Genomic DNA, 26,289 nt, shown 5'->3' with positions numbered 1-26,289 from the left:
GTCCCTTGTCACCAGAATCTTTATGATTTAAATTAAGATCTATTATTTGTAAGCCTAAGTAAGGGTTAGGGTTACAATTTGCACTTACTCAATTTTGTTAATTTTGTGGTGTCCCTATTTATGGCTTTTGGTTACGGTACTTGAACCATCTTAAACTTGTCATAATAGTCAACAAAATATGTGGTGTGGACAGTTGTGTGGATCTTGCTGGCTGAGTGAGGTTAGACTGTGGAGTCTGGGTGCATCACTCTGACAGTGAGAGTTTGATTTCTGGTTGAGACTCAACTCCTAAAATAATGAAATTATTACATCACCAAACAAGTGTTATCCCAAGTAAAGCATATGTTACATACCAGCTTTCTTTGACCTAGGCTGCATGATGTATTGGCATTCTTTGTCATGAATTGCTTGATATATCAGCATTCTTTGTCATGAATTGCTTGATATATCAGCATTCTTTGTCATGAATTACTTGATATATCAGCATTCTTTGTCATGAATTACTTGATATATCAGCATTCTTTGTCGTGAATTGCTTGATATATCAGCATTTTTAGTCACGAATTGCTTGATATATCAGCATTCTTTGTCGTGAATTGCTTGATATATTAGCATTCTTTGTCATGAATTGCTTGATATATCAGCATTCTTTGTCATGAATTGCTTGATATATCAGCATTCTTTGTCATGAATTGCTTGATATATCAGCATTCTTTGTCGTGAATTGCTTGATATATTAGCATTCTTTGTCATGAATTGCTTGATATATCAGCATTCTTTGTCATGAATTGCTTGATATATCAGCATTCTTTGTCATGAATTGCTTGATATATCAGCATTCTTTGTCATGAATTACTTGATATATCAGCATTCTTTGTCATGAATTGCTTGATATATCAGCATTTTTAGTCACGAATTGCTTGATATATCAGCATTCTTTGTCGTGAATTGCTTGATATATTAGCATTCTTTGTCATGAATTGCTTGATATATCAGCATTCTTTGTCATGAATTGCTTGATATATCAGCATTCTTTGTCATGAATTGCTTGATATATCAGCATTCTTTGTCATGAATTACTTGATATATCAGCATTCTTTGTCGTGAATTGCTTGATATATCAGCATTTTTAGTCACGAATTGCTTGATATATCAGCATTCTTTGTCGTGAATTGCTTGATATATTAGCATTCTTTGTCATGAATTGCTTGATATATCAGCATTCTTTGTCATGAATTGCTTGATATATTAGCATTCTTTGTCATGAATTGCTTGATATATCAGCATTCTTTGTCATGAATTGCTTGATATATCAGCATTCTTTGTCATGAATTGCTTGATATATCATCATTCTTTGTCATGAATTGCTTGATATATCATCATTCTTTGTCATGAATTGCTTGATATATCAGCATTCTTTGTCATGAATTACTTGATATATCAGCATTCTTTGTCGTGAATTGCTTGATATATCAGCATTTTTAGTCACGAATTGCTTGATATATCAGCATTCTTTGTCATGAATTGCTTGACATATCAGCATTCTTTGTCATGAATTGCTTGATATATAAGCATTCTTTGTAATGAATTACTTGATATATCAGCATTCTTTGTCATGAATTGCTTGATATATCAGCATTTTTAGTCACGAATTGCTTGATATATCAGCATTTTTAGTCACGAATTGCTTGATATATCATCATTCTTTGTCATGAATTGCTTGATATATCATCATTCTTTGTCATGAATTGCTTGATATATCATCATTCTTTGTCATGAATTACTTGATATATCATCATTCTTTGTCATGAATTGCTTGATATATCATCATTCTTTGTCATGAATTGCTTGATATATCATCATTCTTTGTCATGAATTACTTGATATATCATCATTCTTTGTCATGAATTGCTTGATATATCATCATTCTTTGTCATGAATTGCTTGATATATGAGCATTTTTAGTCACGAATTGCTTGATATATCATCATTCTTTGTCATGAATTGCTTGATATATCATCATTTTTAGTCACGAATTGCTTGATATATCAGCATTCTTTGTCATGAATTGCTTGATATATCAGCATTCTTTGTCATGAATTGCTTGATATATCAGCATTCTTTGTCATGAATTGCTTGATATATCAGCATTCTTTGTCATGAATTACTTGATATATCATCATTCTTTGTCATGAATTGCTTGATATATCAGCATTCTTTGTCATGAATTGCTTGATATATCAGCATTTTTAGTCACAAATTGCTTGATCTATCAGCATTTTTAGTCACGAATTGCTTGATATATCAGCATTCTTTGCAATGTGCTGTATGACATATTGGCACTGTTTGTCATGAGATCCATGACATATCAGCATTGTTTGTCATGTATGACTTGTCAGCGTTGTCATTAGCTGCATGACACAACAGCATTTTTTTGTCAGAAGCTGAATGATACATCAGCAGTGTCATGAGCTGAAGGATATATCAGCATTGTTTGTCGTGAGCTGCATGACTTATCAGCAGTGTCATGAGCTGAAGGATATATCAGCATTGTTTGCCGTGAGCATTGTTTGTCATGAGCTGCATGACTTATCATCAGTGTCATGAGCTGTATATCAGTATTGTTGGTCATGAGCTGCAGGATATATCACAATTGTTTGTCATAAGCTGCATGACTCATCATCAGTGTCGTGAGCTGCAGGATATATCACTATTGTTTGTTATGAGTTGCATGACACATCATCAATATTTGTCATGGGATTTAACTGCCACTGATTTGGTAAGTGTAAGGCTTTCTGAGCAAATATGTTGCAGCTTCTATATCCTTGTTTTTGTATGCAATTATAGTAGCAATAGTAGTTTTCAAGAATACACAACTAACCTCAACCAACCAAGATGAGGGTTTTACATATTTCATACATTCAAGCAAACATCCAAGACTCAGCTTCACCCATCACACTATGGTACAGAATCAGGCCACGAAAGCATTAACCTAGACTAACATCTAGTCTCTGAAATGAACATATTTTACATAACAAAAATTAATAGCAAAAAAACAAAACAAAAAAAACCCCCAAAAAACAAACAAAAGACATATACAGTCGAACTCTGCTTACTCGAACCCCACATATCAGGAAACCCCGCCTTCCGGATGATTTTTATGTGAAACGAAATGTATGTTCATTAATTGTGAATTTTTAAACTCTTCACATAGATTTTCATTGAAAAAATGATCCATTTATCCAGGCAGAGAGATCTGTGCAACATGCATGTTGGGGTTCAACTGTATAATGTAAAGGAGCCCTGATAAGCTGTGTAAATCTAGACTTGCCACATTTTCTAGATTGCATAGGCTTTCTTAGATAAATTTGCTTCAGGGTCTGTTTGACAGACTAGCATGTCTTCACCACACATACACTTTCCTCCTTGCACAAGGTTCATTTGTAAACACAGATAACAGAAAGAATATTGTATTAATCATATTTTGTTTTATTTAGTTTGTTAGTGTCATTCCATTGCATTTGCCTATGCACATGACACTGGACAAATATACATATATACACACACTGGCAGTGCAGCTATATCACATTACAGAATACACTTTATACATCAACGCCAAGCTCAAGTACAAGTACAACCTCATTCACTGTTAAAGCTTCTTTAAAACTAAAAAACACGAACACTAGTCTCCTTATGGTCTATTCCTGTAAAATGTTACAGTTTCTCTCAAAAAAGCTGAATAAAGTCTAAATCAAGTTAAAAGCGTCTTGAAAATTAGAATTTTCTGTGTCTCTTTTTCTATCTATTCGTTTTTCTCTTTAGTCGTCTTTCATCATGATGTTATGGAATGGTTTGTCATAAATCCTGTTGAGCACCTTCTATGCTAGTGCAGCTCATGTCAGCCTCTTTCTTCAACACTCACAATCATACTACTTAAAAATGATTTTTTTGTCAACTTTATTCCACACAAATTGCATTTTGAATTCAATAATACTCTCAATCTTCAGTAACACAATAACTGAAATGATAAATTTACCAACCTAAGTCTCCCTCCCAATGACATACCTGAATTCTCCCAACATGCATCCATTTTCTAATTAAGTACATGACCCTCCCCACCCCCCATCTCCCGAATTCTGAGACACGTTGAGCTGCCCCAGCTGCTCTAACCTCACTGTCAACACTGCAATCTGCATTCAATACCATTATTAACAGACATGAAGCGGTAAAAAAATAATATTTGTTAGCATTTATACATGACAACATGGCATAATGACGTTCTGTACACTATTTACAATGAAATAAAATGACACAATATTTCTTGGAAGAAATGATGGAAGATTAAGTGTGACATCTATACAACTGATTTTTAAAATCTTTGGCAATCCATCACAGTTGTTGTAATATCATACAGAAGCATAAGCTCCCTTTAACTTAGCCCATAACAGCAGGCCTCAATCCTTGTATGTTTGCAAGGATGAGGTATGATGTTTCGGGTTATACATACATTTGTACACAACACAACCACAGCATTGCCCTATAAATATTCCGATTAAAAACATGAAAATGGCGCCAACCTATTATGTAATTTTGATTATTCAACCAAACTTCTGAGCTCATCTCTTTTATTATGTCCTGTCAAGCATGTTTTTCATGGCTGAGAGATCTTGTATTAAACACACTTTGGTGTTTCTCAAAAATTTTGAAGGAAATACATTAGTCTTCAACATTTTAGATAAAATTTTATAACACCTCTTTTTCAATAAACATATGAATATTCACTGAGGCCAAATGAATAAAATAAATTAAAAACCCCATTCTAATCCAGATCACAAGAAAGGATATCAGTATGGCTCGTTGTATAAAATGTGTATAATGCATTGACCCAGATATGAATATAACAGTATAATGGTTCCATTCTTTCTCTCACACTGGCGTCACTTGGGACTGACTACAATTTGCATTTGGAAAAAGAGGCAATCCTCTTTGAAAGCGTGAGTGTAAGTGCTCAGAGGCCTGTTTGGTAAACTGTGACTTGCTCTGGGAGCTACCCAAAGAGTCAATATGGCCGTCAATATGGGAGCGTTGCTACAGTGACGCAATGTTTACCAGTCATACATTCCAAGACCATGTGAGAAAATGAATGAAGTAGATACCTATACCTTGTGACCAAAATATTTGTTTATTTTTAAAGATATTATCTAAAATAAATAAAACATATTTTTTTAAATAACATTTCCCTACTAAAAAAAATGTTTTATATTAAAATTTGGCAAATGGTCCCAAGGGTTGTAAGAAAATATAACTTACTAGAATATTACAAGCCCAAAAAGATGACATCTGCGGCAGAATACTGCCTCCAATGCAAACAACTATCACTGGCCTTGCTACACTCATGGTGTATTCCTTTAATGTACAGTCAATACTTGTAGGTTGTAGAAACACTTACACTGAATATATAAACACTGGTCTCATCAACAGGATTCAAACAGTCTTTACCAATCAACAATGCAAAAACTTTATTCATAAACAGTTGGAACAAATGATTTTTGTGATTAAATGTCCTTTTGAAAAATGTGAATGAAAACATATTTGAAGCTTGTTGTTGAACCAGCTGTCATTATCATGTGATTGTATATTTTTATATATACATAGATAATTTGAGTACTGTACAGAACATGTGACAGAGATTAAAGTGATATGCTCCAAGTGTTTTGATGTCATATGATTATTCAAGATGGATAACTGCTAAATGCACCTCAGTTTTGAAGAGTTCACTTTGAAATGGTACAAGGAACGTGCTGGAATCAGGGTTTAAGTTAATGCCATGATACCAATAGATGCAGGGACCACTATGAACTACAAGCACTGTAATAATCAAACTTGACTTATCATTTCACGGACAAACAATTCAGCTCTGTATTATTTAAGTTAACAACTAAATCTATATCCCTGCCTCTAGATGAAAATTTGGTAAATTGTGACCTTTCTTGCCGTGGTAACCACAAGTTACCTTGATGACATCAGCACCGTATGACAATTTTGAGCACATAATTGAGTATCGTCCACAAATACTTTCGCTTTGTATCAATTTAGATGCTTAAATTTGAATGTTTTTGAGATCACTATCTCCCTCCATGCAGGCCGGCATCTCACTGGACATTCGATGTTTGGCGCACACAGAGCAGTTCTGTTTGTGATATACAGCGAAGCACAGGTCCGACAACACAGTTTCTACATAGCATGTTGGCCGTGACTTCTTTCTGATATACATGTATATTTCAGAATATTGGTCCATTTTCCCATTATGTATTGCACAGTGCTTGGAATGTATGCAAACAGTTTGACTGCAGACACAAGTCGCCATCTTGTCTCTTGATTTCACCAGACACTAGTCACAACTTTAGCACAACAGGTGTTCCTGGAAGATAGCATGATTGCATAGCCAAAATACAAAGTTACTAGACCAGCAATGAACTAAGCATAATGTTGGCTATTAGGAATACACCTGAAGGAAAATAAAAGTTTGTCACATGACACAGGACCTGCCCATGAGGTTGCCATGGGGCTGTTAGCACTATTTCCTGATGGCATGTAGCCCTGCTACGGCATCAGTCGAGGTCGCCACCGTGCCTCATCAGCGGGCGCCTCAATCCTGCTGGTTGGTCAAAGTTTTCACTCAGAACCATGTGCTTTTCTAACTGACCAAGGTCAGCCCAAGCCCAGCACCACAGAAAACATTAGTCTATGTTGTTTCCCGCTTGCTATAAGTAGACCTTGTTTGATTTAGTCACTGGTTTCGTTTCCACACTTGTATTTAATTTCCCGGGTGTTTTAACGTTCACAACGTAACTAAAACTTTTGTTGTATGGATTTTCTGGAGTGAAATACGTATGGTCCCCTGAAGACAGTCTGTTGGACCTCTTGCTCAGAGAGATGTTGCGCTCGTGATATGGTGTGTCTATGTCACGTGATGCTCTGCAAGAACTGACTTTATAACCGATGAGGAATCCAACGAGCATCGAAAGGACGATGGAGACGACGATTGCAATAGCAAGGGTTTCAGCTGTATTTACACCAGAAGGATCCTGGTGAGTTGCATCAATATGACCTTCTGGAAAAAGAAGAGAAGAAACTTGTCATGTGGTACAGGTTTGAGCTGATAAAGAGTAGCCAACTGCAGAAAGAAAACAGTTAGTGAAGTCCATATCCAAGGCATCAGACAACCATGTACAATACTGCTCAAAACAAACTTCCCTCTGATCTTGTTCATAACTGTAACTGCTACTGTCCTGGGGCTCCTTTCATGAAGCAACCTTTACTATGGTTAACCTTAACTCCCATTCTATGGTTAACCTTAACTCCCATTTATGGCTAACCTTAACTCCCATTTATGGTTAACCTTAACTCCCATTCTATGGTTATCCTTAACTCCCATTCTATGGTTAACCTTAACTCCCATTCTATGGTTAACCTTAACTCCCATTCTATGGTTATCCTTAACTCCCATTCTATGGTTAACCTTAACTCCCATTCTATGGTTAACCTTAACTCCCATTCTATGGTTATCCTTAACTCCCATTCTATGGTTAACCTTAACTCCCATTCTATGGTTAACCTTAACTCCCATTCTATGGTTATCCTTAACTCCCATTTATGGTTAACCTTAACTCCCATTCTATGGTTAACCTTAACTCCCATTCTATGGTTAACCTGAACATTGCACTAAGGTTATTTAGCGACTTATGATAAAACTAGAGCTTTGGGAAAGGAGGCCCAGATGACTAGGACAATTACCTGTAAAGTACTAACCAAATTGTTCTTGATATTGAACACCAAGTTCTACTAATATGATCAATGGATTGTTAGTACACTATTTGCCAAAACAAAGTTCCAGTTGAATGCACTTACTTCAATTGTATTAAAGGTTAGTTGCAATAAGAATGTATTTTTAAAATGTGGTAGTTGACTGATTCTGTCAGTATAACACATACAGTTGACAGGCACAGAGACAAATCTTAGTTATGTGTGATGGAACAACGATTCCCCACTTGTTATGACGTGTGTTGTATGACAAATCATCTGCTACACAAACATGGAGGTCTGTAACTAAAAGGGATGCAAGTATCACATGCAATGACTATCCACCATTCACTACAGACTAATCCTATCCTAGAACATTCAAGTTAGTTGTACATGGCATGGTTAAGACAGACTGCATTGTCAGGTAGTCTTTTCACAATGGCACAAGTTAGTCAGCTATCAAATTAAAAACTGAAGATCAAACTAACAAAAAACCCAAAACAAATATAATGTTATTAGCAGAATTATTGAGACAGCCATGAAGAAAGACGTAGAGATAGATAGACACTGTTTCCTGTCTTGTATTCTGGGACGGAGAGAGCAGAGTTAAAAGCAAGGAGAATAGAACTCATATTGTATGTGAGATGAGAGATCACACAAACTACTGAGCTACAATATAGATGCTACAGAAGACTGAACCTGTGTTGACTTGAGATGCAGCAGACCTTTTAGCATTGACAAACCTTAAATCATTATCAAAACAGATCTGGACTTGGAACCAGGATTCCAGCATACCAAGGAGCCACAGTTGTGGCGACCATGGCAACAGCAAAATCCATGCCCCCATGAGAAAGAACTTACAACATTCAACTGAAGACAAACATGTATACATGACACTTTGTATGGATAATGGTTTCAACATCTAAAATTTCTTGCCCTTCTGGTGAAAGGACAGTATCAACTTGGGTACAAGGTTAACACGATGTAAGAAACTGTTATCAAGTGTCACATATACATGTTCTTCCAACTTCTTAATGTTTTTCAGAGACTATAAAGACAGACATGTAGGACATGAAGAGTTTCACGACAATCTCCACAGCAACACTGATAAATATGGACACACAAACATTTACAAGCACAGTGAAGGAAGCAGCTATTAAAGGTTGACTAGCTACTCTGAGGAAATACCTTGAGCCAAGCAATGAGAGACTAGGGTAAGCACGCAGTAAGAGACTAGGGTAAGCAAGCAGTTAGAAGCACAGTAAGCAAGCAGAACTACATGAGGGTTGCCTCGCCATCGTGAAGAGCTATCAGACTGATGCAGTGTGCCTTACCGTCATATTTATCTTCAGGGTGGGTTGTCTTGGGAGCAGGTTGTTTTGTGGAAGCCATATTGGGTCCTGATGAGACAAACACAGGGTGTATGAGATGACATGTTATCCTGTGATAGTTCTCCCGTGTTGTTATCATGATATTTAGGATGAAATGTCACATGACAATTAACAGAACACAAGCAACAGTAAATAAAATTTAAAGCAACTGAGGCATGAAAATAGCAAACATGAACAGAGAGTTGTCATCTTACACAAGTGGTTTTGCTGGAGTGTTACAGTGGTGGACTTTAAAGGGAAGGCATGCGTGTGTTAGTTAATAGGTTGCAGCACACTTCAGTCTGATAATTAAATTACATTCCATTAAAATTACGCTTTCTAAATTTCTATTTCAACACATGCTTTTACGTTCTATAATATGGATAAATTTCAAATCACTTGATTACACTGTATGTTCATGCCACATTTCTTTGCAACTTGTGATATTTATTTCTTGTTTTGATGTTTATAAGCAAATGTAGACATGTTGTTGGTGCCTTGGACATAAACTGACCAATATTAGTGACGTCTGTTTCTCCACTATGTTTATTGGGGTCCGTGATCTGGGGACATATACACTTTTGTGGCTCTGTGGCCGCTGCTGGTGTTGTCGTAGTGCTGGTGGTTTCTTATAAAATAAGACAAATGAAAAACGTAAAGCAAAGCAGAAAAAGACATAGGTAAAGAAATACCTAAAAATATTCATAAATACTTCTTACCGACTGAACTCAATAAAATCATAATACATCACACTGAACTATAACTCACATCAAACCAAATGCTTTGTAATATTTACAACACCACATCAATATATATGGCAGACTATACGATAGAGAACACAACTTACCATCAAGGATCTCAACTCCACAGCCTGAGGACTTGCCAGTTGTGACACTCTGAAGTCTGAAAGAAACAAATTTTGTCATTAACAGCAATCATACAAAACAACAGAAGGCAAAACAAAACATTATATCCAAAACACATCAAATCTGGTTCAAATGGACAGGCCAAAACATGGCTGGCACAAACATGAGAGATTGTCACATAAATATGTAACATGAAACCTTGAAGGGGATTACCCCCAAGTAAATATTTCCATTTAATTACTATTAGTGAATGAGTAATTATTTCCATCATATTCCAGCAATATCACAGAGGAGGACACCCGAAATGGCTTCACAATTAATACTAAGACAAGAATTTTAAATATATCTTCTTACAACATATAGCCCAATAAACATCCGAGCTATTACTTTTAAACTTCAACAATCACCTCCCACTTAAGATTGTGGGTCCTAGGACCCAATCCACAAAATGTTCATAGTCCTACACCATTTGTATGCCTGTGATACGCTAAAGAGTGACCATAGGACCTAATGATATAAACGCTTTGTGCATCGAGACCTTGACAGTTGTTATGAGCAAATACTGGTGTTTATTTCTCACCCTCTATTGGTGTTGGAGCATCTGCCGTCAACCCAAGAACAGTAGGGGTCCTGCAGGCCGACACACGCATGACACGTGTTTTTGTGATTACAACGATGGAGAGGGATGCTCACAACATTTTCCTTGGAGACAACCACCAACTTCTCAGTACCATCTCGGCGGTATACTTTCAGGTTGACAATCGATTCATTCTTTTTAAAGACCTGGATCTCCTCGATAACAACTGTACGGATCTTGTCTTTCGGACCCTTTTGGGTATTCACAGCCTTAATGACCCTTCCATCGTCTGCAATGTCAAAATCAAATAAACTTTCAAAACCATTTTAAAAAAAAAAAATCAGTAAAAACCATTAAGTTTATCATCAGTGATAAATTACTTATAAACAAATGTTGATATGAATATTTTAAGGAGAAACCAATGTTGTGTTTACCTGTTCCGATAAACATAATATCGTGGTATTTATCGACTCCACGGATTTGCCAGTCAATTGCAATCTGAGTGAAACGGGATCTGAAAGTAAACAAAAAGATAAGTAACATGCCGTAGCAAAAAAAGATTATTTCTTCTTACCAATCTTAAACATATGGATGAACGTAAAGAATAAAGGTTATGTCTAATTTTGTCTCCATTCACACATTATTTCCCCCGACCACCCACTCTTTAACCCACCATCTCCAAGAAACCACCAAAATGTTGCATCCCATAAACAAAGATGGCTGCCTCAAGGGACATGTCAGTCTGAAATTCATCCCAAGATTCACGGATAAGTAAAGAAAACTGGGAGCTACTGGGCGCCATGCACAGCCAGTCATTGTTTTCAAACAAAATACTCATGGTCTATTGGTAATCGTTGAAGCAGGAGGGGCCGACACAAACAGGGACGACACAACTAGGGGCTGTTTAGCCGCAACCTACTAAAGGCAGGGACGATCATGTTGTGACAGTGCTAGATTTCAAACTGTAACAAACTGCTCTGTATCAAAGAACTGGTTGGAAAGATGATCCACTGATAACTAGCTGGATTTTCAACTAACACTGCAGGACAAAACGACTGGAATTGTGTCCATGCCTTTCTTGTCTGCTTCAAAGACGGATGTGGTGAAAATAAACAGTGGAAAAGGGGACTTACGTGAAACTTGTCTGTATGAAGAGTGGGGCGCCACCTAAGGCAGGAACCGAACTGTCCATCAATGGGTGGGTCTTGATGAAGTTAAGGGTGGTATCCTCAAGCCTCTGACTACTGTTGGTGCACTGGAAAAATAGATTTGAGGTAAAGCACTTACTAAGAAAAAATATGTTGACAAAATAATTATGGTGTCAGTTTGAGATAGATGTACTTTACAACCAGTTACCCCCAAAATCAGTATCCTAAGTAAGTTCACAGGTTTTCATGTTACAAGAAACACTGCATTTGAATGTATTGAACTGAAGTTATTTGAAATAATTCAGGACTGACAGTTGATATAACAAGGCTAAGGATCTCACCTTCTGAGGATGAGGAGCAGGCGTCTTTTCTCTAGGCACTGCCAGCCAGTTGTGCCAGGCAGACTCCTGACCTTTGAACCGACCTTCAAATGTCTTGACAATGTCAGAGTATCTAAATGCACAGATGGCAGATCCACGCAGAGAGTTGCTGAAAGATGGAAGGGAATAATTATTGTATGGTCTCACTTGAATACTTGAATTGTTACACATAATAAAAATAGCAGCTTTTAGAAGTTGTAGATGACAAAGGTATTTTATGGTTTAAGCTTCTTTAGTCTTTCCACACGTTTTCTGATGAAGAGATCTCTAATGATGCCTAAACATTGTGTGGAAAAACTTAAAGAATAAACCATAAAATATCTTGGTAAAAATAATAGTGTTGATGAATGCGATAATATGTATGATGGATCATTTGAATTACTATTTTTGTTCTCTTTATCTCATCAGAAAGAACTGATAACGATGATGATGATGATGATGATGATGATAACGATGATGATGATGATCCAGATAAGGGACTTACTGTGGTGTGTTGAAAACTGCATAAACCATGTCAAATCTGCTCCCTGAAGAAATCACTGGTCTAAAGTTACCCTCACCAAAGTCTGATGTTGATTCTGAAAGAGGGATTAGTCATCATTACAGTCTATTCAAATATACATTGTATCATATGTTAAAGAAATCACAGTTTGAGCATTAAAAAGACCCAAAAGCATTAATTAGAAACTTACGTATTTCATCAAAATAGAAAGGAAAATCCCCTGGGATGGAACAGTTGAGTCGAGCCTTGAAGAACGATGTCCAAGTATTGTCCAGCAACATGTGGCCTCCTTCATCACTCTTACAGATTCGAGCAACTCGAGAAAACACAGCCTGAAGCAAACAATAGACCTCAGTCATAACACTGAAACATCCTTTATTATGTTAAATACAAATCAATTATGTGTAAAACTGTTGTAATAAGGAATAAGTTCACACACAGACCTCATTATGTCTCAAATCAATATATTCTGTTTCAATTGAATTTGTGTCTAATCTGCTGATCCTAAATTAAATATCTTAAATCAATAATCAATATTTCTTCCATCCTTTTTCCTCACCTTGCCACAGTTGATATGTTCCACAGCCGTCTCACGGAAGAAGAAATAAATCTTGTCTTGTTTCTCAAAAGAACTCACAAAATTGGGTTCTGGAAACAGAGATTATGCTTATCATGTTTTAGCTGATCTTTAACAACATTCACTGTCAATGTCACACCAGAATATACCTGTACTGACACTATCTTATCCATTCATATATGATACTTTCACTCCTTGTACGATAAAACCGCAATAAAATGATATGGAATATTCTCAACACCTTTTTGCTGTTATGATAAGTAAATCAACTGAATAGATTTGATAATTAAATCATTTATTTTTATCTGATGTACAGATGTGATAATGGTGATGGTTAACTGCCCACAACCTACCATTTAGCCACTTGGAGTCATACTGCTCTGTTCGGATCATCTTGTTGGTCTCTAAGATCAGGGGATCACGTGATGAAAAGTCTGATACTGTCGCAGAGTACAGCTTCCCACCTGGAATAAAAATGGAAGACTGACTATTTCATGTTATAGTCCTTTCAACTGCATTTTCATGAATAAAATGATAACATCAATATTTTTTAAACTGCCAAATGACATGATAAACATTACAAGAAGCAGCTTTATCCATAATTAGCATCTGTTTACGGACCAACAGTTTCAGATGGAAATGTTACTGTCAGCTGCAAATTGTCAACATATATATTTGGTGGCTTTATTGATTGAAATTGTTTTTTGCTGAAGTTGCATTTCTTTTGAAATTATCCCAAACTGCAATAGCAGCGAGCAGACATCCAAATCTCTACTGGCACTGGCCCATTTTCTCCAAGTATGACCCCTGGGAAAGAGTGCAGCGACAGGACAGAGTTAAATGCTTCCTCACAAAGACTTTATCACTGGCATTTAATTATTTTCTCTGTCTCGGGAGACACAAGCTAGTTAAGTTCAGGAAGTCACCAAACCTGAATTGTCATAAACTCCCACTTCGACACCAATGTGAAGCAGAGTAGAAATACATTTAACAAGGGGACAAGAAAGTAGTTCCTCGCTCGGCCACCTTTTGGCAGCACCACTGACATCTTAATAGCTGCCATATTGAGAAGCATGTTTTTTTTTCTGTCAGTTCTAAATATTGTCTGGAAGAACATAGATGTGATTTATGATTTATTTGTAGTGAATATTGATAGCTGTAGTTGATAGTGACATGGGTGTTGGCAGTCTGTGGTTTCTGAACCCTTATTCTGGCGTTTTATCTCTTTACCATGTTTATCTTATCCTCTTTGACACCACTGAAAGTATCCTTGAGCATTTATAGATGCAATGTTATCCCATGCTTTGTTATAAATCACATCTAGAACCTTTCCTGACTGACTTCAAATCCTCACTCAAATCTCTATAAAACTAACATATATATTCAGCTGGCCTCTGCAGTCTGAACTATTCACAAATTGTACCCCTTGTGTACATGATAAATCTAACTTGTAATCTTCATGGGGAGATAAACTACTTTTCTGCAACCTGTCAGAACATAATCAAGATTTCTGTTGACAGGCACATAATTCATATCTGGCTCCAATCACCAGTTCCCCTTACTTCCCCCACGAAAAGGTACGGAAGGGGCAAGATGCTCTCCCCCATTCCATGGCCCCTCACTGATAGGTCACATGCCTGGCCAGTGCGGACAGAAGCTATTATTTAAACTATCCACACAGCAGTTCCCTCCAATCTCCGTACACTGTACCAGAGGGAATCAGATGTATGCAATTCCTGACACATCATTAGCAGGATCCCTGGAACTCTGCTGCTGTGCCTTTGTGTGAAAGCAGTTTGTTATTTCTGAGTGTCGCCAATGGCAAGGCAAATTGATCACTATCACTGTCATCGCATCTTAGCATTCAAGCTGAGGGTTTTCGAATTTCCATCTTACAAAGATTTTCTTGAAATAATTATGGACTAAATTAGAATTGTGTAAAGACACTCAATATTAAATTTCAACTACCTCCAAATGTTGGTGATTTAGTGGACCAAAATTTCTTCACACTGATAAGGGTCACTTCAAGTATGTCCGATTAATAATGACGCTCTACAGGCTGACCCTGTTGTGTTTAATGAGCGGTCAGTTGCCCTCAAAGGTAATCTCCTGGCCAAACTGGTCTGACCACACCAGGAAATTATCAACCACAGGCATGGCCATCAGTCATGGAGAACTGATTTACGTGGACCAACTTGTCAAAAGACTGAATAATCACAAATTGAATAATCAATCAAAATATGCATCATAAATATTCCTCAGGTTTTAGAGACATATTTCACTAATGTAAAATGTAAAATCTATGCTATGTTAAATCTACTTGCCTGCATAAATGGCTGTGCTGTTTTGTTCAGGATCATACGGGCACTGTGCTTTACCATCACGCTCCTCAATCCTTTCATATCCACTGAGCTGTATGCCAATAAGAAGCGCATGTTAGATATATGGTGCAAAAAAAAAAATGACTATTTTCATTCTGTGATTATGATTGAATAATCTCAATATATTTCTCTGGGTACTCATTTAAAAGATAATTATAAACCCATAATGTAGGTCAACTGAGTATCTTGAAAATGTTAAAAAAAAATAAAAACTTTACGAAGACACTTACCCCACTCTGCTTGTATGTTCGACATTTGGGACGGAAAGCATTTGTTCCACAGGTGTATAACCTGTCATTATCTTTCTTCACAATGACTCTTATGTAATTTTGACATTGTTCCTGAAAAATAAAGATTTTATTGCAAATATATTCAGCGATGTTCGACATGTAAAATTCCCCCAAATATCAGAAAACTTCATTTTGTATTTTAAGTGAGTTAGGATATCAAAATTGACATGAATTAAATGTGTGAGAGTTCAACACAAGCCACTGCTGCTGATGAAACACCCCACCTGAAATCATCTACCAATGCCATCTCCATATGGACCTCTCGTTCTGGACTTAGTAAACAAGAACCTTCCATGTGCTCTGTGTTTTTGTCTATGTACAGCCCATGTTTGTTTTTGTCTAGATGTGTGAAAAACAAACAAACCGAGCTGCGAATTGACAAGCCTGTATTTGAACTTTTCCACTACGTGTTTGACACAACTCTAATTTGATGCAACGTAAATATCGCGTGACCTCATTAATACTACCATATATCCCACATATTGACAAGTTTTATGCTTAATCTCAAGACTCCCTTTAAGTAAATTCTTAATTCGAGCAAATCAGCTACACTGTGATTACATTTTATGACATCAAACTAAACTCTGTGTTTATCTTGATACCGGTATAATCTCTTTCATGGCAAGAAACCTTGAACAAGATAAAAACACTTGAAACATCTTTTTGATGGGGAAAAGAGGTAAAAAGTTTCTATCATGGTTAATATTTCAGCATGATGTGTTTGTAGTAGGCAATGATGTTACAGATTGAAAGGTCACAGCGCCTGTCCTGGGCTAAGAAGGACAAGGGCCGCTCTCTATTTTCAAAGGCGAAAACGTGCTGGAAACCACGCGGCCCCAGTACATGGAGGACGTACACAACAGGTAGCTGTGAATTGTGGCATAGATTGTGTCAACAGTCGATAGAGGGAGAACCGTGTACAGGTGTGGCGACCAGGTAGATACCTCGTTATCTCACCTGGTTTCTGTGTCAACACTGACGTGACTTAACTCATCAACAAGCAACATGGCAAATCTACTGCCAATGAAATCATCTAATTCTTTCACAATATGTACTCTTGCCAGCGATGCCTAAGTGTTGCCAACACCAGATAATATATTTCCAAAACTGTCCACTGATAATTGCCAAATAAACAACACATCACTCAAGTTTGGGGTGATTTCACATTTCAATCTTTAGACTTATCTAGGATGTTGTTCCATAATTTCTAAAACCATTTTATTTATTCTGCATGATGAAATTCAAGAAAAGGTAAGGATTGACAAATCTTTTCCCTGCAACAACAGGGATAATAGAGTTTCTTCTGCCTGAGTTGCTTGTTTATCAATACACAGGATACCAACTTAGATACTGTCTGTTTGACAACTAGTTTATGAGTAACACATAGAGCTTTAGCAATCTTTTCATTGTGACCTAAATTACTCTACACATCAACAACCCTAAAGAATACTGTACTCCTTTCACTATCCTTGCTTTCAAGAGAAATTTCATCAAGCTTTTCTACATCAAAATTCAACTATCCTTGCTTTCAAGAGAAATTTCATCAAGCTTTTCTACATCAAAATTCATAGTCCTTGTTAGAATTTAAAAGTAATAAACAAGCATCTAAAATATTGTGAAAATACTTTTGCTTATCTCATTCATGGAACATTATAACCCACAGTGAGTTTCTGTGGGATATGTGCTTTAGTGTGCAACACAGAAGACACCACGACCCATGGAGGCAATCATTTACCTTCGACCTGTGACCTTGACCCCAGTACTGTGTGGCTAATAATTCTTAATGCACAATAATAAGTATTTGCTCATAAAGATCGCATCCACTCATAAAAGCATGCACAGCTCAGTCTCATTTCCGTATATCTAATTGAATTGTTTACTTTATCAATTGCAGTTCCCCAAGTCTTCCTGTCTAACCAACTGTCTTTATTATCACCAATTGGAGACAACTGAAGCAAATTTAGTTTTGTCAGCTTCTGTATTCAGAGACATCCCATACATCGATCCCATACACAAGGCCAGTGTCACATAGATTTCCTTGCTGATCAGAATTTTGTATCATGGAGCGGGAACAAGTCAAACACTGGTTCAACTTGAAACAGATCTAGCTTCCAGCTAATTCAGACTGCATCATTTGTGAGTCTTCATCGAGAGTGTGAAGGGTTTGGAAATTGATTTACCACCCAGTCAGGTTAGGTCTGTTTCATCGTCAGGTATCTTGATGACTTGGCCAAATACAGAACCGAGGATTACTTTTTTATATTTTCCATAGTCCTTTCGTTAGAAAACCAGGCTAATCAACATCCTGACTGACTTGAGTTGCGTTGCATGTGTTACTCTGCCAACTGTAGTTGAGTGAAAGAATGAGTGAGTGAGAACAAGGTTTAAACCAAGACCAAAACAAACTTATTAACTACTGGGCCAAACACAAGGCTCACCCACCCAATCTTAGTACCTATGAACCAAGGAAACTAAATGATTGAAATAAACGATGAATCTTCACTGTACTTTCTCTAAATGCCAGCCATGTCGGTGATCGAGTGCATTTTCTTTTCCTACATAATGGATCTATCAAAGAGGGCAGTTAAGGTCTTCTGTTACAATGTCTCAAAAACAGTATTGATGGTACTTACTGGAGTCTTGTGTTTCTTGGAACATAATTCAATGTCCGATGCCTGAGGTTCCCAATCTATTCTCTGAAGTCAATGAAACAAATATTTAAGAACAGAGATACATGTCTTTCAAGTGTGGAAAAACACGTACAGCATCATGAGTGTAGAAATATAATTACATAAGAAGACTCATCATCATGCTGTTTGCTCATGGTTATAATTAAAAAAAGGTTTCAAGAAGAAATATTTACATCACTTAGGGCGTAGAGAAATATGCACAAAAACCTTACCGAGAATTCCTTTAGGTCAGCTAGACTGACATTATGTATGGCGTTTCTGAAACACAAAAGGTCATCATTTACGCTGGGTCAGCCTGATCTTGCAAAACAAATACAGAGACGTGAAAACACTTTACTGTATCTGCGATGCAGCATTCAATTATATGTCACAGTGCAAAACACCAAATCTCAGAGATCTTACAATATCATGTGACAATATTCAGAAGTAAGTTATTTCTGCACCTCATCTTATGAACATGATGAGAGTAAAGTTAATTAAATTTTAAAATTATTTAATAGATGAGCTGATAAACTTACAAATACCTCTTAATAAAATCTGAAACACATTCCTTACTTTTGTACCTCATCTTATCATCATGAAGAAAGTAAAACTAACAACTGATGTTAAAATTAATTTCAAATCACTTGTGTTACATACTCCAATATTTCACACATATACTTACTTTGCTCCTAACAACATTGAAGAAGCATCGGCCATTAGGAGCCTAAAGTGGTCAATTTCATCAACTCGTCCAGCAAATTTCTCCAGGCTTGCATCATTTTCTACAAATAATAAAAAAAATAATGTAAACAAATGAGTCCTTAAATATAAAACAAAACCATCAATTCATCTTTACATAGGTTTCAAAGCCTGTCCAGACAACTAGACATCTAAGTGTTTTGCTAATACATTCACTAGCATGTAATTGAAAGTAAACATAAGTTATGTTTTCATCTCGTACCATATTTTCCCCATTGTGTACTACATGTCATAAGACTAGTTAGATGTTACTATGTGAATCTCTGCATACATTCTCTACATAGATGAAGTGGGTTTTTTTAAGTGTTTTTTTATCCTGATATAAAGATAAAAGGGAAATTTGTGTCTCTCTCAGAAGCTGATTTGAAACTGGTTTGGTTTTGTTTGTTTGCAAGATGTCCTTGTTGATGTAACATGATCAAAGTAGGGCACAACCTTTGGGAAAAACATCACACATTTAAAGACTGAATATTCATGATAAGCATAGTTTTATAACCTTTGAAACATAAACCCAGTACGGTGCAAAAGATAATGTCTTAACTCTGACATACTTTTTTAAAATAAAAAATAATACATTCTAGTTAATCACATGTGGGTATTTGTTTAAAAGAACAAACAGTCGTGATGAATTTAAATTACCATATAACGAGTGAAATTTACAAAATTTAGTTGTGAGACAGAGATATGTGTGAATTATCAGCCTAAAGGTTAATGGTAGACCCCCTGGGCAGAGAACAGTATATCAGAGACCAGTGTTGTCTGTTCACTGCTTCCATCGGAACATCACTCTCTCACATGACTGAGCTTTTGTACAGGACATCAACCCACAGTTAAACATTCCTCAACTGTTCTTCTGATAAAAACTAAACATGATTTTATACATTATGAATAAATGTACCCGACTACAACACAAAGCACCGTGGAACACAAACATATGTCTCAATACACATTTTCGGCATTATCAGTGTGCAGGTTAAGACCGGGACACTTCTTAGATGTGTAATTACAGAAATAAAGATAGCAATCTGGGCTGAAGAATAGACCATTGTTGGGCAAGCAGACGCGACAATGCCTGAAGATGGTCCTCATGGCAGACAGAGATGGCTATTGTCAAAACAAGTTCCTTGCTAGCCCACCGCAAGTTTATGCACTTGAAGTTTAGTTAATGATAGTTGTGTTTATACGTCATCTGAAGCATAACAGTGAACCATGATCAAGATACTGCACACTAAATGTTCAGGAAGTTTCAACATGCAGATGTCTAATTAAGAGCAGAGTATGAAGTCATTTTCAGTTTGTCCATATAATAAGGTTAACAAAGATAAATTCATATTGTCAAAATTTTATCAACTGATCAGAGAAAAATGGTTCATGGGGAGCTGCTGGCTTGAGATCATGGGATCAGAAATCAATGACCATGGCCGGCTTATCTTTGTGTTGACAGGGACAATGGGGGACCTGATCACCTAGAGTGACCCTCCAGCCAATGAAGGACCATGGAGGACGTGACTGCCCTGCTGGTGGGGCAGACAGGAGACCAGGCAAGGGAGTGGGGCTATCACAGCCTCCTTGATCTTCGTCCCCTGGTATCCCTTGACAACCTGTCCTTGTTAGTTGTCATCCATGTAATCCAGTCATTGCTCAAGTCAAGTCTGGATATTGCTTCAGATAGGCAAAGGATCAACATCAAATCAAATCTGACCACTTCTTACTCGGGGTTGGACTTTTGAGACTTACAGCTTAGAAACAAAATTAGCCTGTTCTTTCAAAATGGATCAGCGCCAATACTTTGATTTATTCCTTTATTAGCCACACTATAGTCTGCGCTGGTTAGTCTCAATTTCAGACTTCTCAAATGTCACTTTCAAGTGAAAGTGTACCTCATTTAATCTCATTTTCTCCTTGTTCCATGTTTTTACCTAATCCCCAATCGTTCTGCTTTAAGGAAGATAAATCTGTTGTTTTGCTGCCTCTGGTTTAGTTTGAGCATGCTGAAGGTTCATTGCTGAATTACCTGATGGCAACTGAATTCTGACTACCATTTCAAACTGCATAATCTGAGGAAAACATGTGAGCAGGTACAAGCCTTAAATGCCATGATGCACTAACGCGAGAATATTGTCTCGTTTATTTGACATTATTTAAGCATTGCAACTACCACAACAAAAGATTCTGTGCTGCCTGATTGGTCTAATGAGCGCCTATAAATACTCAGACACGCTAATGTATGTTGGTCATGCTACCCAAACGTCTCTGAACACGTGATACTGATGGCGTGTCATAGTGTTATACCATGTTAAAACCACAGCGCCATCTACTGAGGTTTACACCACCTGGCAGGAAGTGGCGGAGATGGCACACTCCACAAATATGTCTCAGAAACACTTGAGCCCCTGAATACATTGCTTTCAACTTCACCAATATTGATATGCACATAGTGCAAACAAACCTCGCTTCATTAGCTGGCAAGTAAGAACACAATATGGCTTTAAGTGCTGGCAAAACAAATCTTTAGCCAAACACATCATATCTTCAAAGGTTTTTGTCTTTAATGTTTTTTTCATCCATCACTTAAAACACGTGAGTTCATATGCAATAACCAATTGATGTATGATATACAATATGATAATAAAAAATTCTCTTTCTGATAACATCAATGATAAGCCTTCTTTAAACGTATCACAGAACCCATTTCAAAGATTTCAAATGCAACCTACTAAAATGGCTGACTTCTGGTAGACCTATTTAAGATAGCTCTATCTGCATGTTGCATGTTTGTGGAGCAGCATCAAGTGAATCTGTCTCCACTACGCCCAGGGCTGACATCTGCCTGTTCCAGGCTTTCCAAGGCCGAGGCGTACCCTACCTATCTGTTCATGTTTCATCATTGTGTAACAGAGACAACAGCTTGGACAATAGTATAGCTGAAAATAGCAGCATTTTCTTAGAAGGGAAGCCAGCTGTTGTGATGACTCTTCTTTGTTAGGGTGCGAGTATCTAGTGAGTGGAGCAAACACCAGACCTGTTTTGAGGATCTTTATAGTATAATCAATGTTGAAAGTCTCCCTCAATAATATTGAGCTACTTTTGTTTATTAAGATTCAGGATCATATGATGTGGAATGAACAATGCTGTAAATAATAAATTACCACTCATCTCTTAATACAAAGACAGTAAAGTTACAGATATTGATCTTATATACAATAAAATGAAGACCTATTTAAATAAATATGAATATATTAATTAGTTACATCATTGTTAGATATGTAGCTATTTTTTGCTTGACTGTGAATATTTTTGCTTCATTGGGCACCATCTTCTTTCCCACTTCCCCCCCCATCCCATACCCGCTTATCTATCCATGCTGTCCAGCACGTGCATGGATGAGATACATGGCAACACGCAGTTTATAAACAAGCTCCACCTCCATGGCTCTAACACACTGAACTAACTGACAGCATACTCTCAACATCACACACCACATGGTCTTCAAGATCCCATTCCTACCAAGAATATGATACCCGACCTGGGAAGGCAAGATTAGTGCTGTTGCACGTTTAACAATGTAACACTGTCTCTCACTCTGTAAAATGTTAAAATGCCTAAAAGATAAAACTGTAAGTGGGTTTGGAAGCCATTAAAGCAATAGGCAAGTTTCCTAACTGATAACCTCTCAGGAAAATGTGCGTAAGCTGAAGCACACGACTGCACGTGTGCCAGATTTTGGTACCCTTGGGAGGCTTCATATAGTGACGGAGATAAGAATTACACTATAGGCTCCACTTCAGCTGGCCCTGACCAGCTCATGTTAAATGTTACACTTACTGAATTACTGTGTTTATATTACGGAGGAGAATCATGAGTACAACTCGTAGCACTTGAGACTCTGCCAGAATGACTCCAAATGCTAACACGTGCTCACCATACCCTATGGCCTACAAATCTTTATTGTCTTTGGATCAAATATACCCAATAGTAATTTTTTCCCAGCAAGTGCTTGCAAGATCTATTATATATCAATTTGGCTGCTTATTAAGTTTCTAACAATCTTGTGCAACATTATCCCGACTCACATGATACCAGACAATTGCTGGACTAATATCCATTGTCATTAAATTCTCAACAAGCTCATGAATACCAGTTCCTGTGTCTACTTGATGGTCCATCTTGAGACTCCCATGACTGCATTTGTTAATATTGCGCGCTATCAAGTATCTGGCCTATGTTTTCTGGAAATTATCTAGGAGTTGGTGGATTCTGTGAAGCAGGACCATCTTCGTCCACACTTGATGAGCAAATACAGTAGTGTCACACATGTCAACTATCTCCTCCGTGGCATCCTCTCATAGGAAAACCTCCAACTTCAGCTCACTACATAATAAGCACTTAGTTCCTTTTGAAATTTGTTTATCTGTCAACATGTTCATGAATATAATTGATGGCAATAGTTCTTTACAGATTACTGTAGCTTGTCTATCCAAGCAATGACAACAAAACGATAAACATACATATCTTATAAGTTGTGTTAGTTTTCTGCCTTCACTGTAAACTACATCTTAATATTGTTATGATTTTGGATGCAAGCATTAATGTGACCACAAATTCACATCTTTTGCTGAAGTTTGGAAGACAAGAGTACAATCATCAGATGTGAATTCATAATCCAATTTTAACATTATTGTTATAATAACAGTGACATTAATTATAGTAACATATAATTAGTTTAGGGAATATTGTCACTGTTTCTGCATGGAATGGTATAGACTTTGATATATCTATCTCTCTATCAAATTCAAAACAATTCTCTGATTTGAAATACCAGTATCCCAGTAGTAACACTGTTGCTACAGATATCATGGAGAACGAGATGTGACGTGAAATTGACAATTTGTCATAATCATTGCCTCGGGTGATCCGGGTAGCAAGTGACTCACCTGCATGACTCATGCCACTAACAATCACTCAGTTTATCAAACTTGCCTCAAGTAGAACAACTAGCAAAACACATGCCTGATTTGTTGTCATTAATGTTCAACTCCTTCTGTCTTGTTGACTCTGTTATTTTCTATGGCTATACATAGATTCATATCCAAAATATGATATTAGGTAAAGATTCCCGGTGTAATGTGATTTATATATATGCAAATATATGTTGTACAAAGCATTACAGAGGAATACACATTAAGGTTGATAGTAAAGTCTCTCTTAATATCAGATGTAAATGTCTCGAAAGTCTAAACCTGAGTAAATATTAACTACTTTTGTTCCTTAAAAAGGAAAATCTATGTATAGATTTCAAAGCTACTGCATTAATCTGTGGCTATTTACAGATTGCACGCTGACACTAGTGACAGAGTTAAATGCTACTTACATGTGACATGCACAACTAATTACACTGATTATTTTTATCATTGCAAAAGATGAACATATAAACAACAGAAAATGGATTTTCTGAACAGTTCTGTACTCCTTGTAATGTGTTTCCAGCACATGTTTTATTTCACAAATTATACTTTTGGATCATCTGGTTTGTTCAATGTTTAGAGTATTGAAAGTCAAAAACCTTTTCAGTGTTCACAGTCAGCCATCTTGACTTTAGAAGCAAAGATGGCCCCTGTGACACCAAGAAAAACCAACAGCTCCGGGAGATCCATGTTTAATTTGTGCACGTCATGTTTAAACGTCTCGTATCACGTCCTACGGCTGTGGAGTCGTCTAGGTGCCGAAACCCACAGTGTGCATGTGAAGGGAAGTAAAGGTGGTAGGAGAGTTGGTGGCGGGAAGTGAGGGACGGAACAACCACTACACTTGATTGCCGGGAACAGGAAGAACCAGCTCAAAAATTGATCAACCTCACCGCGGGCATATTAACATGCCAATGAATCCTGTTATCCCCATTTTTTTTACCTGTGATCTCCCCATTTTTTTTTCCATTCCTAAAAACCGATATGTAAAGGGTATGATAAATCAGGGAATGGTATTTCGGGATCTAGATCTGTAGCCAGAAAAATTATTTAATCTTCTAAATGAATTGGTGAAAGAGATTATTCATTTCTTCATATATAGTGACTGACCATTCTGGACAACCGTGACAACATAAGTCTCAAGAAGCCATGCCAGGGGGATTTCAGTGAATTGACAAATTCATCCCCTGTCTCAACACCTCACTTTCCTAGAAGAAACTATTCAGCATATACAAAGGTGTTTTCATGAGTTCAGAAATCACCTTTGTTAACCTTTCAACCTCGAAATGATATTCTGAATTCTTGGGTGGATGAATCGGCAGTTTCTTACAGTGTTCCTTCAAGCGTAGGAACATTGTATTGAGTTTGTGTTGACGACTTACAGGGTCTTGGGATCTCATTCGCTGAAACAGCATGCAGCAAGCCGCCAGAGACATGGACAGCGCCATATATTCAAGCTGACAAGTCCTATTAGGTTGCCAATAACACAGAATACTATAGCCCCTCAACAGCCCATAGAGGCCTCCACCAAGTGGGTCCTGTTCCGCTCCAGCTGTGCTCAACAGGGTAGTTGGACACAGGGACATAAGCACTACAAGGATAGACTTTGCTGTCTGCTTTGTTACCTAGAACCCTCAAGGTTAAGAACACACAGCAACAGTACTGGGCCCAACAGGATGTGATCTAATTCTGTTATACAACTGCCATTCTGTGACAATGCTTTTACAGAAGCTGTTAAAAGAAAATCAGTTGAACCATTTCCATAATAAATCACTGTAAAAATCTGATTTTGGCATGATTCAGATTATACTGTAAGCATGGGTTTGTGAATTTCTTTTGAAAATTTTCAAATGAATGCTAAAATATTTGGACACTGAGCCAATGAAATACAAATAATTATTTGTTTCATGTTTTAAATCTACAGAAAGGAGCCTTAAAATCTTTTCCAAAGGAAGAAATTTAGACAAAAATAGAGAGTAAGTTTCAGATATGTTTCTTTC

At 37.0% G+C, this 26,289-nt stretch overlaps 1 protein-coding gene across 4 annotated transcripts in view; it reads right to left on the bottom strand.

The window, feature by feature from the left end:
- Nucleotides 1-3,468: 3,468 nt before the first annotated feature.
- Nucleotides 3,469-26,289, bottom strand: part of LOC137278472 (semaphorin-1A-like) — a 42,796-nt gene continuing 19,975 nt past the window's right edge. For 2 of the 4 annotated variants that reach the window (XM_067810816.1, XM_067810817.1), the window contains exons 3-19: nucleotides 19,249-19,348; nucleotides 18,797-18,842; nucleotides 18,528-18,590; nucleotides 15,835-15,945; nucleotides 15,548-15,635; nucleotides 13,577-13,687; nucleotides 13,206-13,294; nucleotides 12,837-12,978; nucleotides 12,629-12,722; nucleotides 12,106-12,253; nucleotides 11,750-11,871; nucleotides 11,051-11,130; nucleotides 10,620-10,905; nucleotides 10,021-10,076; nucleotides 9,688-9,801; nucleotides 9,138-9,203; nucleotides 3,469-7,114 (exon numbers count right to left, since the gene is read on the bottom strand). In XM_067810816.1, coding sequence (XP_067666917.1) covers nucleotides 6,765-7,114; nucleotides 9,138-9,203; nucleotides 9,688-9,801; nucleotides 10,021-10,076; nucleotides 10,620-10,905; nucleotides 11,051-11,130; nucleotides 11,750-11,871; nucleotides 12,106-12,253; nucleotides 12,629-12,722; nucleotides 12,837-12,978; nucleotides 13,206-13,294; nucleotides 13,577-13,687; nucleotides 15,548-15,635; nucleotides 15,835-15,945; nucleotides 18,528-18,590; nucleotides 18,797-18,842; nucleotides 19,249-19,348 — 2,066 coding nt within the window. In that variant the 3' untranslated portion in view covers nucleotides 3,469-6,764. The remainder of the gene's footprint in view (nucleotides 7,115-9,137; nucleotides 9,204-9,687; nucleotides 9,802-10,020; nucleotides 10,077-10,619; nucleotides 10,906-11,050; nucleotides 11,131-11,749; nucleotides 11,872-12,105; nucleotides 12,254-12,628; nucleotides 12,723-12,836; nucleotides 12,979-13,205; nucleotides 13,295-13,576; nucleotides 13,688-15,547; nucleotides 15,636-15,834; nucleotides 15,946-18,527; nucleotides 18,591-18,796; nucleotides 18,843-19,248; nucleotides 19,349-26,289) is intronic. The other 2 variants (XM_067810818.1, XM_067810819.1) reach the window with 2 other exon arrangements.

This window comes from Haliotis asinina, chromosome 3, assembly GCF_037392515.1.
Source record: "Haliotis asinina isolate JCU_RB_2024 chromosome 3, JCU_Hal_asi_v2, whole genome shotgun sequence".
In the NCBI taxonomy this organism is placed as follows: Eukaryota; Metazoa; Mollusca; class Gastropoda; order Lepetellida; family Haliotidae; genus Haliotis; species Haliotis asinina.
Note: the sequence above shows the minus strand (reverse complement) of the source record. Positions and strands in the feature narration are given on the sequence as shown.